We start from the raw sequence: 17407 nt of genomic DNA, 5'->3' as shown, positions 1-17407 counted from the left end.
GAATCAGTCGGTTGCTGCAAACTGGTTTTTGTAATTTTAATAAACTCCATTAACCGATTGTTAACAACCGCATATAAGCCTACGCACAGTAGAACTCGTATATACGCACGTATAAAACGGATTTATATATTTAAGCCCAGGGTGATGATGACACGCTGCTACTTAGAGAACCTGATAGTAAAACGTTTAAACCCAGCCACTGCTTTTAACTCAAATACTATAAACTGTAGAGTGCGGTGCACGAACGAACAATTATAACTTAGCGGAAGTAAAACTCTTCCTACTCCACCTACCTGTAAAACTCCCACATGTGAAATTATCGTTTGGTTAACGAGCTGTTTGAAGAGTTCCATATAACAGTGGGAACACGGGGTGGTAAAAGCAGTAGAAGTTCGCAATAATTACGTTTGCCGAAGTTGTTTCCCTTTGTCGTGACAGCAATTCATGACAGGTAGCTCACGAGGATTAAGTGAGCAGAGCTTGGTGGAAATTTTTGCAGGTTAATGAAGTGGTTGTAGAAGTTATATGTGTCTGAGAGAAAACAAAAGAATCTGTGTATTCTAAATTAGCTTTTGTGTTGTGCGTGTATTGAGATAGTAAAATGAATTGTCTCAGTATGTTGTAACTTTCATATTAACAAGTTGCGATTTCATGCAGATAAATCAGGATTCGTTTTGTCAGAATATTGCCAGCCAAAACGAAACTTATAATGCGGCTCACAAATTAGGCTACGTTGCACTTTGACCTACATTAATTACTATTTACCGCACAGTGAAAACAAGGGAATTATTAAAAAAGTAATTTGCAGTCCACATCATTTTATGGCACCAAAAACAGAGAGTTAGACACGACACACTGATTTAAGTACATGTGTGCAAATAAGGTGTCGATCAAGTCAACACTTGAAATGCTTTGGTGAGCAACACTTCCATGATTTTGGTAAACAACACTTGCAAAGCTTCGATGGCGCAGACGCAGTCTTAAGAAAGGCCTTATTGACCTAACTGTCATTTGAAGTCTTATATCAACAGTAGGCAGTTTTAATCCAAATAAAGTTTATCATACAGAGGCAGCTATGCAACAAACGCCATATCAACAACATTTAGGAAAAGGAATAGCAAAGTGACACAATTACAGTAAAAACTTCTTTGTACACTATCTTCCTTGTTTAGTGTTACAGCCGCCAAACAGCATTATTTCCGATTGCAAACCAGGTTAAAACCAAGATTGTAGACGATTGAAACAGTTTTGTTGCAAAGTTGCAAATTCAGTAATATGACGTACGAGGATGTGTTGCAACGAGTGGGAAGATTCGGGACTTACCAGAAGCGAATTTGCATTGTGATCTTCTGCAGTGCTTTCACTTGCGCTTGGGGAAATCTCACAATAATCTTCACGTTGTTTTCACCGGACCATAGATGCAAGATTTTCGCCGAGGTCGAATCCAATCAGGTATTAATCCTTCTATGCACTTTTTACAACAGCAACGTTAAGACCAACGTACTGCTTTCAGTTTCAACGCTAAAGTTGTGATTTCCCAGGTGACGATTCCAAGCGAAAAGTTCAGCTTTAATGAGACAAGTCGCTGTAACGAAATCGTACTTAGTGCTAAGGAAAACGGTTCGCTTGTAACTTCATTCGAAGTGACGAACAACACTTGCACCAACGGTTGGATTTACGTTGACCGAGACGTTTCAACGGCTGTTACTGAGGTTAGTAGTCATCACGAGGCCGTTCATTGGCAAGCATGCGAAAATACGTTTCGACACAAAAGTTTAAAGACCCAATAAAACAGTAAACGCAAAGCAACTTTGCAAACGAAACGTCATTTTATGTAAAAAGTTGCTCCTTATCTGTTTTTAGTTTGATCTTGTGTGCTCCAACGCCTGGAAAAAACCTCTGGTTATCTCCGTTTTCATGTTTGGAGAACTGATGGGAAGTTTAGTAGGTGGCCCAATATCGGACAGGTAACACTATATCAATATCGACCACATGCTGATGGGGTTTTATGCTTATGTGTGTCTGGTGTAGGTTCGGTCGCAGGCCCGTGGTGCTCGTATCCAAGCTTCTGGAATTTTCTCTGTTCTTCGCCATAGGGTTTTCACCCACCATGACGTTTTACATCGTCCTTCGGGCACTAGTGGGCGTTCCTATCTACTCCTCATACACGACCGCATTCGTTCTTGGTTCGTTTCCGCAGTACATGTGATCTTTTGTTTATGCCATTGGTTAACAAAATACGTGCTATTTCGGGTCTGAATTCTGTCCAAATTTATCAAATTAAACCCCGACCCGACATGCAACTCTGACTGGGGACTGGTATTCTTGCAGGGAACGAGCTTGTGGGCAAAAAGCACAGGAACAAGGTATCACTAAGCTTGTATGGCGGCTACTGCTTCGGAGCCTCAATTGTTCCGGCTTTGGGTTTCTTGTTCAAGGACTGGAGGTGGTTGATGAGATGCTCAGGCCTTCTTGGAATTCTTTATATACCATTTTATTGGTAGTTGTTCCTACCTATATGTTTTTAATTTATATTCGTTTATTTGCCAATGTTATGTTTCCATGTACCTGAGCTTTAAGCACGTTTCTGTCCAAGTAATTTTCAGTGCCATAAAACGTTAGGTAACTCTCTACCTACAGGTTACTCCCAGAATCTCCATACTGGCTTCTATCATCCGGAAAACACAGGGAAGCAGTAACTGTGCTGAGTAACATCGCCAAAATCAACAAAAAACCCTCACCTGAGTTTGACGTGATGGCGGTTTTTAAGTCTGAGGTGAGCTTGTATGTACCTTCGTGTCAATAACAACCTGTGGTAAAAGATTCACTCGTGGTAAAGATTATTATATGTTTCATTCTTTATTAGGTTAACCCCGCAGTTGGGGGTGTTTTGGAGCGAAACGTTTTTGCGTCAAAACAACTGCCAAAATTTCTTTTACTACAACAGGAGGAGGAAAAAATGATGGATGCAGTGGATTTAGTAGATGATAAATCAAAACCAATTGCCCTATATCATCTATTGACAGTTCCCACATTGCGTTGGCGCATGTTTGCTGCTGCCTTATCATGGTAAGCGTCTGCGAGTAACTTGGAACCAATTTACAAAACTGATTCAACATCGACCGGTTGATGACTTAATTTAGGGGATCTTAGTTATTTTTCAATATTGAGATAACCTATTGTAAATGAGTCGCGTTAGAGTAGTGTTTCCCAACAGGTGGTACGCGACAGCGTTCCAGGTGGTATACGCGAGCACCTTTCCGTAATTTGCGGATCTGGTTCGAATTGAAAAAATCGTAAGTGATCTCTAAACGTTTGTTACTTCAATCCCTAGGTTACTTTGTAGCACACAACTAGATGATACGCGTCAAAATTGTTTTATCTCCAAGTGGTGCGCAACCACAAAAAGGTTGGGAATCACTGCGTTAGAACCTGTTATTGCCTAACAAGTTTTTGCCTAGTCTGTGCCTGACCGTTTCATCGGCAATTTCGTCTAAGAGTCACCGAGCTGCACTGATGAGGCCTTATAAGTCGAAATAGAGGCCATTTGTCTGCAGCTCAATCATATGTTATTGGCCCCACTTGCTGTTATTGAAAATTTGACTCCCATCACTTGAAAATTTAGCAATTTTTTGATGATTTATGTTCAATAGGATCGTAACCAACATCGTGTATTTTGGCTTGGCTCTCAACATAAGTGCATTAAGCGGGGATCGATTTTGGAACGCTGCCATCTCTGGTATTTTGGAGTACCCTGGCATCATTTTGGGCTTCCTGCTGATCCAGTGGATCGGAAGACCTCTTCCTCTTTCGCTTCTCATGGGAGCAGGAGGAGTGTGTCTCGCCATTGCTCCTTTCGTGGAGGCGGGTAAAGGAAGCCCTCGTTTGTTTATTAGAAGTTTTTGTCAATGTATGAGTTTCGAACTCTAATTGGGTTCATCATCAGTACTGAATGAGATACACGCATTCTCATTCTAGTACTGATAATGAACCCAGTTAGAGTTCGAAACGTCCACTACTTCATGTAATATAATCAATAGCATACTAGCTTTGTCTTTTTATGGAGTTTTTTCAAAAACGATTCACCTTTCTCTCATTCTATTCGTAATTTTAGTCAGTCTTTAATTTGACCACTTACGAACAAAAAAAACGAGATCCTTCTCTTTTTTATTGGAGAATTGATTGAAATTTTGGTTTCTCAATACAAACGATGTTTAAAAATGCCAGATTTTCCTTATTCTATTCACACTTCGCTTCATGCAGTCTTTAATAGGGTCGCATATATAAGTAACCACATAGCTAGCAGATACAGTATCAAACGATATTTTTTCCAGCCAGTGCCGTCGGCATGACAGCACTTGTGATCATCGGAAAGACGTTTGTAATCGGCGCCTTCTACATTAACTTCAGCATCACTGGTGAAATGTCGCCCACTTTACTGAGAAATGCATCACTCGGATTTGCATCGGCCGCTGGGAAGATTGGCGGTTTTGTGGCGCCTTATCTGATGTATATAGGTAGGATGTACATGTTTAAATTTATGTGACAAGTACTAAGGCCTCTGGAAAATATTTCTAGTTCTTTGCTTGGAAACCGTTACTATGGGTTCTAAGGTCATTGCAAAAAATCTCCAGTCTTTTGCAACCAGAGTAAAATGCAATGAAGAATAGTTGTTGGTTGAAAACCGTTACTCCAAGCTATTAATACTACAAGAAAATCGGTAAATTTTTAATTTTATAAATCTATTTATTTATTACTTTGCTACAGGTGAAACAAGCAGCTATTTTGTGCCCTTTCTCATCATGGGAGGATTGGCTTGCGTCTCGTCCCTCATTTCAATCCTAGTTTTGCCGGAAACAAAAGGAAAAGTCCTTCCCGATTCCATAGATGACGCCAAACTTCTAAAACCGTGAGTGTATCATTAGAACGAGGAGAATAACAATTCAAATTTGATGTAAAATAACAAAACCCAAGTTGTTATTACAGAGTTCTGTCAGTTTAAATATCTCAAGTTATTCACAGGATACGATGCCAGCAACTCTGTTTCAAACGTCGGTCAACCTCCGGTTTGCCCAACTCACAAAGCGGTGTCTAAAGTATTCTCACTTGGCAGGCAGTGGTTACCCGTGCATGACCACTGTGGAAAATTTCCACTCGATATTAACGATAATATTCAAATTAGGAAGTCCTGTTTTTTCTGTAATTCTTTCTCTCTTCAAACTTGCACAATATGGAATTCTTGAGTTTCGTCACCTACCTGTTTATGTTGTATCTGCAAAAATGTTGGCATGGAACTGTGCGCTTACACGTCCTGACGGGCTACATGCGGTTAGAAAACAATTTCGCCAGCCACCTATAAGCAAATTTATATTCTTGTTTTCACCGTAAGGTTAATTGGGAAATTATCCGAAGTAAACGAGAATTGTTTTTTATTAACACGAAAATATGAGCACGTTTACCACAGCATAGCAGGTGATGCGCGTATAAACTACATTTGTACATTGTTTTGCCCTGAAAGTATATTTTTTCAATTATGCGGTGATTTTTCTGCTTTAGTAAAAAGGCGAAGACCAATAAGGGAGTTGAACTTGCAATAAAACTTTTAGTACTCGTAAAGGTTTTCTGTAGCCAAACTGTTTTCTCCATGTTTTGTGGGCGTTAAGTACATCTGTAAGATCAATATAATCGCCATTAGAAAATCGCTTTAAAGTTTTATTTGAACAAGTAATAATGTGCCTGCAACGATTAACATAGCAGGTGGCCCTACACTTTCAAATGATAAGTAGTCGTTAGTCGTATAATTCGTCCTTAAATCTGACTTTAAATTAAAAGTATTTCGGATTTATAGGTAAATACAGCCAGAGGTGGGATTCAACCTGTTCGCACCGGTTTGTGTAAACCAGTTTAGATTTTACGACCTCCGCGAACCTGTTGTACCGATTGGTAACAAGGCCCCATGTTTCACTTTGCGCACTATATTCCAGAGACTCATAACATGCTATTAATAACCCTTATAACTTTATTGTGCAGTGACAATATAAGAGAACTTGCATATAACCTCGTATAAACGGATCCATATTTATCGGGTCACTATGGCATTTTTTACGTATTGTATGTTTAAAACGTCAACTGCTATAACTTAAAAGAATTAGAAAGTGTTAAACCTGTCTGTGTAGAGACCCTTAATACGGCACTTGGTATGAATAAAATGGTAGGCTTTATACATCAATTGGACGACTGACAAAACTCAATGACAGAAGAAAAGTCAGAATAAAACTTTTCAGCCCGAAGGTTGTATTTGCCTTTTAACCAGTGGTTGGAATCAGTCGGTTGCTGCAAACTGTTTTTTGTAATTTTAATAAACTCCATTAACCGATTGTTAACAACCGCATATAAGCCTACGCACAGTAGAACTCGTATATACGCACGTATAAAACGGATTTATATATTTAAGCCCAGGGTGATGATGACACGCTGCTACTTAGAGAACCTGATAGTAAAACGTTTAAACCCAGCCACTGCTTTTAACTCAAATAATATAAACTGTAGAGTGCGGTACACGAACGAACAATTATAACTTAGCGGAAGTAAAACTCTTCCTACTCCACCTACCTGTAAAACTCCCACCATACAATTTAGCACTAAGGCATTCTGCAGTTGAAACAACATGTGAAATTATCGTTTGGTTAACGAGCTGTTTGAAGAGTTTCATATAACAGTGGGAACACGGGGTGGTAAAAGCACTAGAAGTTCGCAATAATTACGTTTGCCGAAGTTGTTTCCCTTTGTCGTAAAAACAATTCATGACAGGTAGCTTACGAGGATTAAGTGAGCAGAGCTTGGTGGAAATTTTTGCAGGTTAATGAAGTGGTTGTAGAAGTTATATGTGTTTGAGAGAAAACAAAAGAATCTGTGTATTCTAAATTAGCTTTTGTGTTGTGCGTGTATTGAGATAGTAAAATGAATTGTCTCAGTATGTTGTAACTTTCATATTAACAAGTTGCGATTTCATGCAGATCAGAATATTGCCAGCCAAAACGAAACTTATAATGCGGCTCACAAATTAGGCTACGTTGCACTTTGACCTACATTAATTACTATTTACCGCACAGTGAAAACAAGGGAATTATTAAAAAAGTAATTTGCAGTCCACATCATTTTATGGCACCAAAAACAGAGAGTTAGACACGACACACTGATTTATGTACATGTGTGCAAATAAGGTGTCGATCAAGTCAACACTTGAAATGCTTTGGTGAGCAACACTTCCATGATTTTGGTAAACAACGCTTGCAAAGCTTCGATGGCGCAGACGCAGTCTTAAGAAAGGCCTTATTGACCTAACTGTCATTTGAAGTCTTATATCAACAGTAGGCAGTTTTAATCCAAATAAAGTTGATCATACAGAGGCAGCAATGCAACAAACGCTATATCACCAACATTTAGGAAAAGGAATAGCAAAGTGACACAATTACAGTAAAAACTTCTTTGTACACTATCTTCCTTGTTTAGTGTTACAGCCGCCAAACAGCATTATTTCCGATTGCAAACCAGGTTAAAACCAAGATTGTAGACGATTGAAACAGTTTTATTACAAAGTTGCAAATTCAGTAATATGACGTACGAGGATGTGTTGCAACGAGTGGGAAGATTCGGGACTTACCAGAAACGAATTTGCATTGTGATCTTCTGCAGTGCTTTCACTTGCGCTTGGGGAAATCTCACAATAATCTTCACGTTGTTTTCGCCGGACCATAGATGCAAGATTTTCGCCGAAGTTGACTCCAATCAGGTAATAATCCTTCTATGCACTTTTTACAACAGCAACGTTAAGACCAACGTACTGCTTTCAGTTTCAACGCTAAAGTTGTGATTTTCCAGGTGACGATTCCGAGAGAAAAGTTCAGCTTTAATGAGACAAGTCGCTGTAACGAAACCGTAATCGGTGCAAATGAAAACGGTTCGCTTGTAACTACGTACAAGGTGACGAACAACACTTGCACCAACGGTTGGATTTACGCTGATCCAGACGTTTCGACGGTCGTTACTGAGGTTAGTAGTCATCACGAGGCCGTTCATTGGCAAGCATGCGAAAATACGTTTCGACACAAAAAATTTAGTCTTTAATTTGACCACTTACGAACAGAAAAAATGAGCGCCTTCTCTTTTTTATTGGAGAATTGATTGAAATTTTGGTTTCTCAATACACACGATGTTTAAAAATGCCAGATTTTTCTTGTTCTATTCACACAACGCTTCATGCAGTCTTTAATAGGGCCGCATATATAAGTCTCGGACCACATAGCTAGCACGTACAGTATCAAACGATATTTTTTCCAGCCAGTTCTGTCGGCATGACAGCACTTGTGATCATCGGAAAGACGTTTGTAATCGGCGCCTTCTACATTAACTTCAGCATCACCGGTGAAATGTCGCCCACTTTACTGAGAAATGCTTCACTCGGATTCGCGTCGGCCGCAGGGAAGATTGGCGGTTTTGTGGCGCCTTATCTCATGTATATAGGTAGGATGTACATGTTTAAATTTATGTGACAAGTACTAAGGTCATTGCAAAAAATCTCCAGTCTTTTGCAACCAGAGTAAAATGTAATGAAGAATATTTGTTGGTTGAAAACCGTTACTACAAGCTATTAATACTACAAGAAAATCGGTAAATTTTTAATTTTATAAATTTATTTATTACTTTGCTGCAGGTGAAACAAGCAGCTATTTTGTGCCCTTTTCTCATCATGGGAGGATTGGCTTGCGTCTCGTCCCTCATTTCAATCGTAGTTTTGCCGGAAACAAAAGGAAAAGTCCTTCCCGATTCCATAGACGACGCAAAACTTCTAAAACCGTGAGTGTATCATTAGAACGAGGAGAATAACAATTCAAATTTGATGTAAAATAACAAAACCCAAGTTGTTATTACAGAGTTCTGTCAGTTTAAATATCTCAAGTTATTCACAGGATACGATGCCAGCAACTCTGTTTCAAACGTCGGTCAACCTTCGGCTTGCCACACTCACAAAGCGGTGTCTAAAGTATTCTCACTTGGCGGGCAGTGGTTACTCGTGCATGACCACTGTGGAAATTTTCCACTCGATATTAACGATAAAATTCAAATTAGGAAGTCCTGTTTTTTCTGTAATTGTTTCTCTCTTCAAACTTGCACAATATGGAATTCTTGAGTTTCGTCACCTACCTGTTTATGTTGTATCTGCAAAAATGTTGGCATGAAACTGTGCGTTTACACGTCCTGACGGGGTACATGCGGTTAGAAAACAATTTCGCCAGCCACCTATAAGCAAATTTGTATTCTTGTTTTCACCGTATGGTTGATTGGGAAATTATCCGAAGTAAACGAAAATTGTTTTTTATTAACACGAAATTATGAGCACGTTTACCACAGCATAGCAGGTGATGCGCGTATAAACTACATTTGTACATTGTTTTGCCCTAAAAGTATATTTTTTCAATTATGCGGTGATTTTTCTGCTTCAGTGAAAAGGCGAAGACCAATGAGGGAGTTGAACTTGCAATAAAACTTTTAGTATTCGTAAAGGTTTTCTGTAGCCAAACTATGTTCTCCATATTTTTGTGTGTGTTAAGTACATCTGTAAGATCAATATAATCGCCATTAGAAAATCGCTTTAAAGTTTTATTTGAACAAGTAATAATGTGCCTGCAACGACTAACATAGCAGGTGGCCCTACACTTTCAAATGATAAGTAGTCGTTAGTCGTATATTTCGTCCTTAAAACTGACTTTAAATTTATAGTATTTCGGATTTATAGGTAAATACAGCCAGAGGTGGGATTCAACCGGTTCGAACCGGTTTGTGCAAACCAGTTTAGATTTTACGACCTCCGCGAACCTGTTGTACCGGTTGGTAACAAGGCCCATATTTCACTTTGCGCACTATATTCCAGAGGCTCATAAGATGCTATTAATAACCCTTATAACTTTATTGTGCAGTGACAATATAAGAGAACTTGCATATAACCTCGTATAAACGGATCCATATTTATCGGGTCACTATGGCATTTTTTACGTATTGTATGCTTAAAACGTCAACTGCTATAACTTAAAAGAATTAGAAAGTGTTAAACCTGCCTGTCTAGAGACCCTTAATACGGCACTTGGTATGAATAAAATGGTAGGCTTTATACATCAATTGGACGACTGACAAAATTCAATGACAGAAGAAAAGTCAGAATAAAACTTTTCAGCCCAAAGGTTGTATTTGCCTTTTAACCAGTGGTTGGAATCAGTCGGTTGCTGCAAACTGTTTTTTGTAATTTTAATAAACTCCATTAACCGATTGTTAACAACCGCATATAAATCTACGCACAGTAGAACTCGTATATACGCACGTATAAAACGGATCCATATATTTAAGCCCAGGGTGATTATGACACGCTGCTACTTAGAGAACCTGATAGTAAAACGTTTAAACCCAGCCACTGCTTTTAACTCAAATAATATAAACTGTAGAGTGCGGTGCACGAACGAACAGTTATAATTTAGCGGAAGTAAATCTCTGCCTACTCCACCTACCTGTAAAACTCCCACATGTGAAATTATCGTTTGGTTAACGAGCTGTTTGAAGAGTTCCATATAACAGTGGGAACACGGGGTGGTAAAAGCAGTAGAAGTTCGCAATAATTACGTTTGCCGAAGTTGTTTCCCTTTGTTGTAAAACAATTCATGACAGGTAGCTTACGAGGATTAAGTGAGCAGAGCTTGGTGGAAATTTTTGCAGCTCAAGGAAGTGGTTGCAGAAGTTACATCTGTCAGAAAAAAAAACAAAGAATATGTGTATTCCAAATTAGCTTTTGTGATGTGCGTGCAGTGAGATGGTAAAATGAATTGTCTCAGTATGTTGTAACTTTCATATTAACAAGTTGATATGTCAGGATTCGTTTTGTCTGAATATTGCGAGCCAAAACGAGACTTATAGTGCGGCTGCACTAGTCACAAATTAGACTACGTTGCACTTTGACCTACATTAATTACTATTTACCGCACACTGAAAACAAGGGAATTTAAAAAAAAGTAATTTGCAGTCCACATCATTTTATGGCACCAAAAACAGAGAGTTAGACACGACACACTGATTTATGTACATGTGTGCAAATAAGGCGTCGATCAAGTCAACTCTTGAAATGCTTTGGTGAGCAACACTTCCATGATTTTGGTAAACAACACTTGCAAAGCTTCGATGGCGCAGACGCAGCCTTAAGAAAGGCCTTATTGACCTAACTGTCATTTGAAGTCTTATATCAACAGTAGGCAGTTTTAATCCAAATAAAGTTGATCATACAGAGGCAGCTATGCAACAAACGCTATATCACCAACATTTAGGAAAAGGAATAGCAAAGTGACACAATTACAGTAAAAACTTCTTTGTACACTATCTTCCTTGTTTAGTGTTACAGCCGCCAAACAGCATTATTTCCGATTGCAAACCAGGTTAAAACCAAGATTGTAGACGATTGAAACAGTTTTGTTGCAAAGTTGCAAATTCAGTAATATGACGTACGAGGATGTGTTGCAACGAGTGGGAAGATTCGGGACTTACCAGAAACGAATTTGCATTGTGATCTTCTGCAGTGCTTTCACTTGCGCTTGGGGAAATCTCACCATAATCTTCACGTTGTTTTCGCCGGACCATAGATGCAAGATTTTCGCCGAAGTTGACTCCAATCAGGTAATAATCCTTCTATGCACTTTTTACAACAGCAACGTTAAGACCAACGTACTGCTTTCAGTTTCAACGCTAAAGTTGTGATTTTCCAGGTGACGATTCCAAGCGAAAAGTTCAGCTTTAATGAGACAAGTCGCTGTAACGAAATCATACTTAGTGCTAAGGAAAACGGTTCGCTTGTAACTTCATTCGAAGTGACGAACAACACTTGCACCAACGGTTGGATTTATGTTGATCCAGACGTTTCAACGGCTGTTACTGAGGTTAGTAGTCACGAGGCCGTTCATTGCCAAGCATACGAAAATACGTTTCGACACAAAAGTTTAAAGACCCAATAAAACAGTAAACGCAAAGCAACTTTGCAAACGAAACGTCATTTTATGTAAAAAGTTGCTCCTTATCTGTTTTTAGTTTGATCTTGTGTGCTCCAACGCCTGGAAAAAGCCTCTGGTTATCTCCGTTTTCATGTTTGGAGAACTGATGGGAAGTTTAGTAGGTGGCCCAATATCGGACAGGTAACGCTATATCAATTTCGACCACATGCTGTTGGGGTTTTATGCTTATGTGTGTCTGGTGTAGGTTCGGTCGTAGGCCCGTGGTGCTGGTATCCAAGCTTCTGGAATTTTGTCTGTTCTTCGCTGTAGGGTTTTCACCGACCATGACTTTCTACATCGTCCTCCGGACACTACTGGGCGTTCCTATCTACTCCTCATACACGACCGCATTCGTTCTTGGTTCGTTTCCGCAGTACATGTGATCTTTTGTTTATGCCATTGGTTACCAAAATACGTGCTATTTCGGGTCTGAATTCTGTCCAAATTTATCAAATTAAACCCCAACTTGACATGCAACTCTGACTGGTTTAAATGTTCGAAAAATTTACGCAGTTTTCTTGCAGGAAACGAGCTTATGGGCAAAAAGCATAGGAACAAGGTATCACTAAGCTTGTATGGCGGGTTCTGCTTCGGAGCCTCAATTGTTCCGGCTTTGGGTTTCTTGTTGAAGGACTGGAGATGGTTGATGAGATGCGTGGGCCTTCTTGGAATTCTCTACATTCCATTTTATTGGTAGTTGTTCCTACATATAATATTATGTTTTATATTCGTTTATTTGCCAATGTTATGTGACCCAGTGCTTAAGCTTTGAACACATCGTTTCTGTATAAATTTTATACGTATGAACAGATATTTTGATAATGTGGCGAATAGTTTGATATTAGTTGTATGACATATCACAAATAAACATTTGCAAACTGTGGAAGTAATTTTCAGTACAACAATACGTTAGGTAACTCTTCGCCTACAGGTTACTTCCAGAATCTCCATACTGGCTTCTCTCATCCGGAAAACACAGGGAAGCAATAACTGTGCTGAGAAACATCGCCAAAATCAACAAAAAACCCTCACCTGAGTTTGACGTGATAGCGGTTTTTATGTCTGAGGTGAGCTTGTCTGTACCTCCGTGTCAATAATGTTCACAACCTGTGGTAAGAGATTCACTCGTAGTAAAGATTTTTTCATGTTTGCGTCAAAACAACGGCCAAAATTTTTTTACTATGACAGGAGGAGGAAAAAATGGTTAAGGCAGTGGATTCAGTGGACGATAAATCAAAACCAATTGCCCTCTATCACCTATTGACAGTTCCGACGTTGCGTTGGCGCATGTTTGCTGCCGCCTTATCCTGGTAAGGGCCTGCGAGTCATTTGGAACCGATTTACGAAAATGGTTCCCAATATTACTTCAATGCTGACCGGTTGTTCACTTAATTTAGAAGATCCAAATTTATTCTTAATTTGTTTTTGTTTTTCTTCAAAGATAACCTGTTGTACATGCGTTGCGTCAAAATCTTTTATTGAAGTGTTGCCTAGTATTTGTTAGGGCGCTTGGTGGGCAAATTCGTCTAAAGAGTCACACCAAGCTGTATTGATGAGACCTTATAGGTTAAAACTGTAGCCATCTATCTGCAACTCACTAAAGTCATATGTTATTGGCTCCATTTGCATTGAAAATTTGACTCCCGTCAATTGGAAATTTGGCGATTTTTTGATGATTTATGTTCAATAGGATCGTGACCAACATGGTGTATTATGGCTTGGCTCTCAACATAAGTGCATTAAGCGGGGATCGATTTTGGAACGCTGCCATCTCTGGTATTTTGGAGTTTCCGGGATTGATTTTGGGCTTCCTGCTGATCCAGTGGATCGGAAGACCTCTTCCCCTTTCGCTTCTCATGGGAGCAGGAGGAGTGTGTCTCGCCATTGCTCCTTTCGTGGAGGCGGGTAAAGAGAGTTGTCGTTGGTTTATGAGAGGATTTTTTGTTATTATTTGGGCGTTTCTTAACATGCAAGATTCTCAAAAGCAATATTCGCCTTTTTCCTCATTCTGTTCATAATTTTAGTCAGTCTTTAGTATGGACAATTTTGAACAGGAAAAACGAGTGCCTTCTCTTTTTTTTAATGGAGAATTGATTGAAATTTTGGTTTCAACGCACACACAATGTTTAAAAACATCAATCTGTCAGTATTTTCTTATTCTAATCATACATCGCTTAATGCAGTCTTTAATAGGGCCGCATATATAAGTCTCGGACCACATAGCTAGCAGGTACAGTACCAAATGATATTTTTTCCAGCCAGCTTCGTCGGTATGACAGCACTTGTGATCATTGGAAAGACGTTTGTGATCGGCGCCTTTTACATTAACTTCAGCATCACCGGTGAAATGTCGCCCACTTTACTGAGAAATGCATCACTCGGATTTGCGTCGGCCGCTGGGAAGATTGGCGGTTTTGTGGCGCCTTATCTCATGTATATAGGTACATGTTTAATGTTTATTTGACAAGTGCTAAGGCCTCTGGAAAATATTTCTAGTCCTTTGCTTGGAAACCGTTACTAGGGTTGAAAAAATATTAACAAACCTTTGTACAGAAATGAGTATTGCAAGATAATCAGTGAAATTGCCATTTCTCATTTTGCTATGTAGGTGAAACAAGCAGCTATTTTGTGCCTTTTCTCATCATGGGTGGATTGGCTTGCGTCTCGTCCCTCATTTCAATCCTAGTTTTGCCAGAAACAAAAGGAAAAGTTCTTCCCGATTCTATAGATGACGCCAAACTTCTAAAACCGTATGTACATAAAAAACAATAAATGCCAACCATTTGCTTTTGGTGGTATTTTGTTTTAGTTAATTGCCATTATTGTGTGTTTTGAGTTTTCCCCCACTGAAAATATAGAAGGTGCACGTACCAAATAGGAAAGAGTTCAGTTTGCTGATTTTAAAGTAATAAAACCTGCGTCTGTGTAATATACAATTACTCCATTATATCGGTTTAAAATACAAAATGTTTTGCAGGATAAAATGTCATTTCTGTTCAAGGCGTTCCTCTGGCTATCCCAAGAGTGACAAAAACACTCTTTCTTTGCATGGGCTTTAGTTACTTTTTCCTGGTATGTCATCACAAACTTTTATGCAAAAATATATTAAGAATTCTCTTTTTTTCTTCGAAAAAAACGTTTTCAAATTGTTTGCTAACTTTTGCAAAATCTATTTTGCTTTCGTGGAACATTTTATGTTGTAATTCTGTACGCGTTTGCATAGTGTTTTTCCCATTGCTCTTAGAAGTCATCTGTACATTTTCAATCTTATATACAGCAAATATGTATTGTGTACTTAAGAAACTTACACAGCCTAGAATTATGCAAAGCAAACATGTGATTATTGTGACGCATTGATGGCGAAATCGACAGAGTTTAATATGATTTAATGCACTGCTTGTTAAGCTATTTGTTAATTAAATGGATGTCTGTTTACGTTTCACATTCATTGGTCACGTGAGAGGTGAAACTTTGCGTGTAAAATAAATGTGATTTGATTTGATCAGTAAAGGCAAGTACGCATAGGCCTGGTGCTTGTCCACCAATTAAATAGACTGGTTTATTTGTCACGCTCTGTTCACTCTCGGTGGAAATCAGGTATTACCATGGTGGCATTAACCATACAACTACGAATGAAGGGTTGTTGCGGGAAAATATGTGCGTCGCGAGGACCTTTTGAGATTACATGAGAGCGTAGGGTGACCAAGTCAAAAAATCCCTTAGGTGCTCTAGGTTTGAATTCGATACTCTCCCAAAACTCGTGTTGGCTCTAGTGCGCCGCACTTACTGAACCCCGCCCTCTTGTGATCAGTCTGTTTTTTGTGAGCTATGGAAATGTTAACAATATAGTTTGAGCACGTTTGCTTTGTCAGTAAATTTTAGGATGTTGACAATTGATGGTTAAGTAAATATCACAACAAAATGTGCAACAATCGATGTAAGTTAGCAATTATATACGTTGCCAGGATTACATTTGTTTCAATTGGGCCACAAAACAATAATATGTCTGATTGGACTCAAGCCGAGATAAACGTTTCAAAAAACACAGTGATTTGCTGACGACGTTATGGTGTCAATGGAACTGTAGATGCTGCAGCCCTGCGTCTTGCTGGGTCGTTTGGGTGTCATTTAAACTTGTTACCCTTTTTGCTGATGCCGCAAGCGTTAGCTGATAAAAGCTACACATATGTTGAACCACCTTGCATAACCTACCTCAACCGCCAAGACCACGGAAAGACCAAAGCATGACTAAAAGCCACGAAACAGAATTGAAGGCTACACTATGACGCATCGATAAAGTTAAATAATGAGATGACGTAATTTCGAAATCCACCAACGCTGGTGTAGCACAATCACCGGTACATTCCTTACTGAAGGAAGCGATGCGGTTGGTGGCAAGTAGAATAAAACAAAAAACATGACCTTTTGTGGTAATAGTCTTTCAGCCGTTAACAATACGATATGCGAAGATTAGTGCTTGGATTGTTAGGTCGATAAATACTTCAAAACACATTACACTGTATATTGTTCATATTTGCCAACGAAAATTAGGAACAGACAACAACTGCAACGCGCCTTGTAAAGGCTTTCCGCTTACCGCAACAGCTTGGAAACACACTCTGCAATTGTGTGGTTCTCTCGTCTCAAAGATCCCCTTTTTTCTTTTTCGAGCGTTTCGCAAATCAAACAGCGTCTGTCGAGTAGCACTTGATTCTGCCGGTTTGAAAACACTGCTCACTCAGCGCACAGTTAAGGAGAATGTGACAAGCACAGAACAAGATCTGATTATTGTGTTCGAAAGCTCTTTAATGACGTCGATACTTTGCGGAATCGAACTGTTCTGTCACAATAGGCGTTCTGTTCTGTTGCAATAATGCACACAGGCTAGTTTTCAGGTGCATTTGCGCATTCAGGAAACGTCAATCATTTTAAAATGTAGTGCAACATTTGCTGGCGAGATATTTTAATGTTATAGCGCGGCATTTCTCAGATCCTGTGTACAATGTTAACAAGTACAGGGGTGGACTATGATCAGCTTCTGTATCTTACACAGTGGAGTACAGGTCAAGCAATTACAGGACCGTTCAGTGTCAGTCTGCAGTGGTTCAACATCTAATCGCCACAGTCAGGGCATTAAAGGCGCCGCTTTGAAATTCCTTCGGGACGTTAATAACGCCCGCAGCCATGCTTTCAGTCGGGAAATACGCTTTTTGTCGAAGTGTCGGTGCGTGTACTCTCAATGTAGTTAAACATTAACCGCAGCGTTACGGATGGCTATATGGTTAAAGGCATTTTCTTATTTCTAGATCCAGACAAAACAAGTG

General features: G+C 39.3%; 2 protein-coding genes across 2 annotated transcripts; both read left to right on the top strand.

The window, feature by feature from the left end:
• The first annotated feature begins 1414 nt into the window (after window positions 1–1414).
• LOC145902440 (organic cation/carnitine transporter 2-like) lies at window positions 1415–4913 on the top strand. The gene is made up of 10 exons (XM_082990404.1): window positions 1415–1452; window positions 1542–1712; window positions 1864–1967; window positions 2032–2186; window positions 2332–2500; window positions 2641–2776; window positions 2948–3069; window positions 3654–3868; window positions 4335–4517; window positions 4768–4913. Exons 3-10 carry the CDS (start codon window positions 1918–1920, stop codon window positions 4911–4913), a joined length of 1176 nt encoding a protein of 391 aa, XP_082846530.1. The 5' UTR covers window positions 1415–1452; window positions 1542–1712; window positions 1864–1917.
• Window positions 4914–11535: 6622 nt separating this feature from the next.
• LOC145902438 (solute carrier family 22 member 21-like) lies at window positions 11536–15325 on the top strand. Its single transcript, XM_082990402.1, has 11 exons — window positions 11536–11712; window positions 11802–11972; window positions 12121–12224; window positions 12289–12443; window positions 12608–12776; window positions 13015–13150; window positions 13272–13393; window positions 13774–13988; window positions 14342–14524; window positions 14692–14833; window positions 15061–15325. The coding sequence occupies exons 1-11, from the start codon at window positions 11536–11538 to the stop codon at window positions 15140–15142; spliced, it is 1656 nt and encodes a 551-aa protein (XP_082846528.1). The 3' UTR covers window positions 15143–15325.
• The last annotated feature ends 2082 nt before the right edge of the window (window positions 15326–17407 follow it).

This window comes from Ascidia mentula, chromosome 5, assembly GCF_947561715.1.
Source record: "Ascidia mentula chromosome 5, kaAscMent1.1, whole genome shotgun sequence".
NCBI lineage: Eukaryota > Metazoa > Chordata > Ascidiacea > Phlebobranchia > Ascidiidae > Ascidia > Ascidia mentula.
The sequence above is the reverse complement of the archived record's forward strand: the minus strand, read 5'-3'. Positions and strand labels throughout refer to the sequence as shown.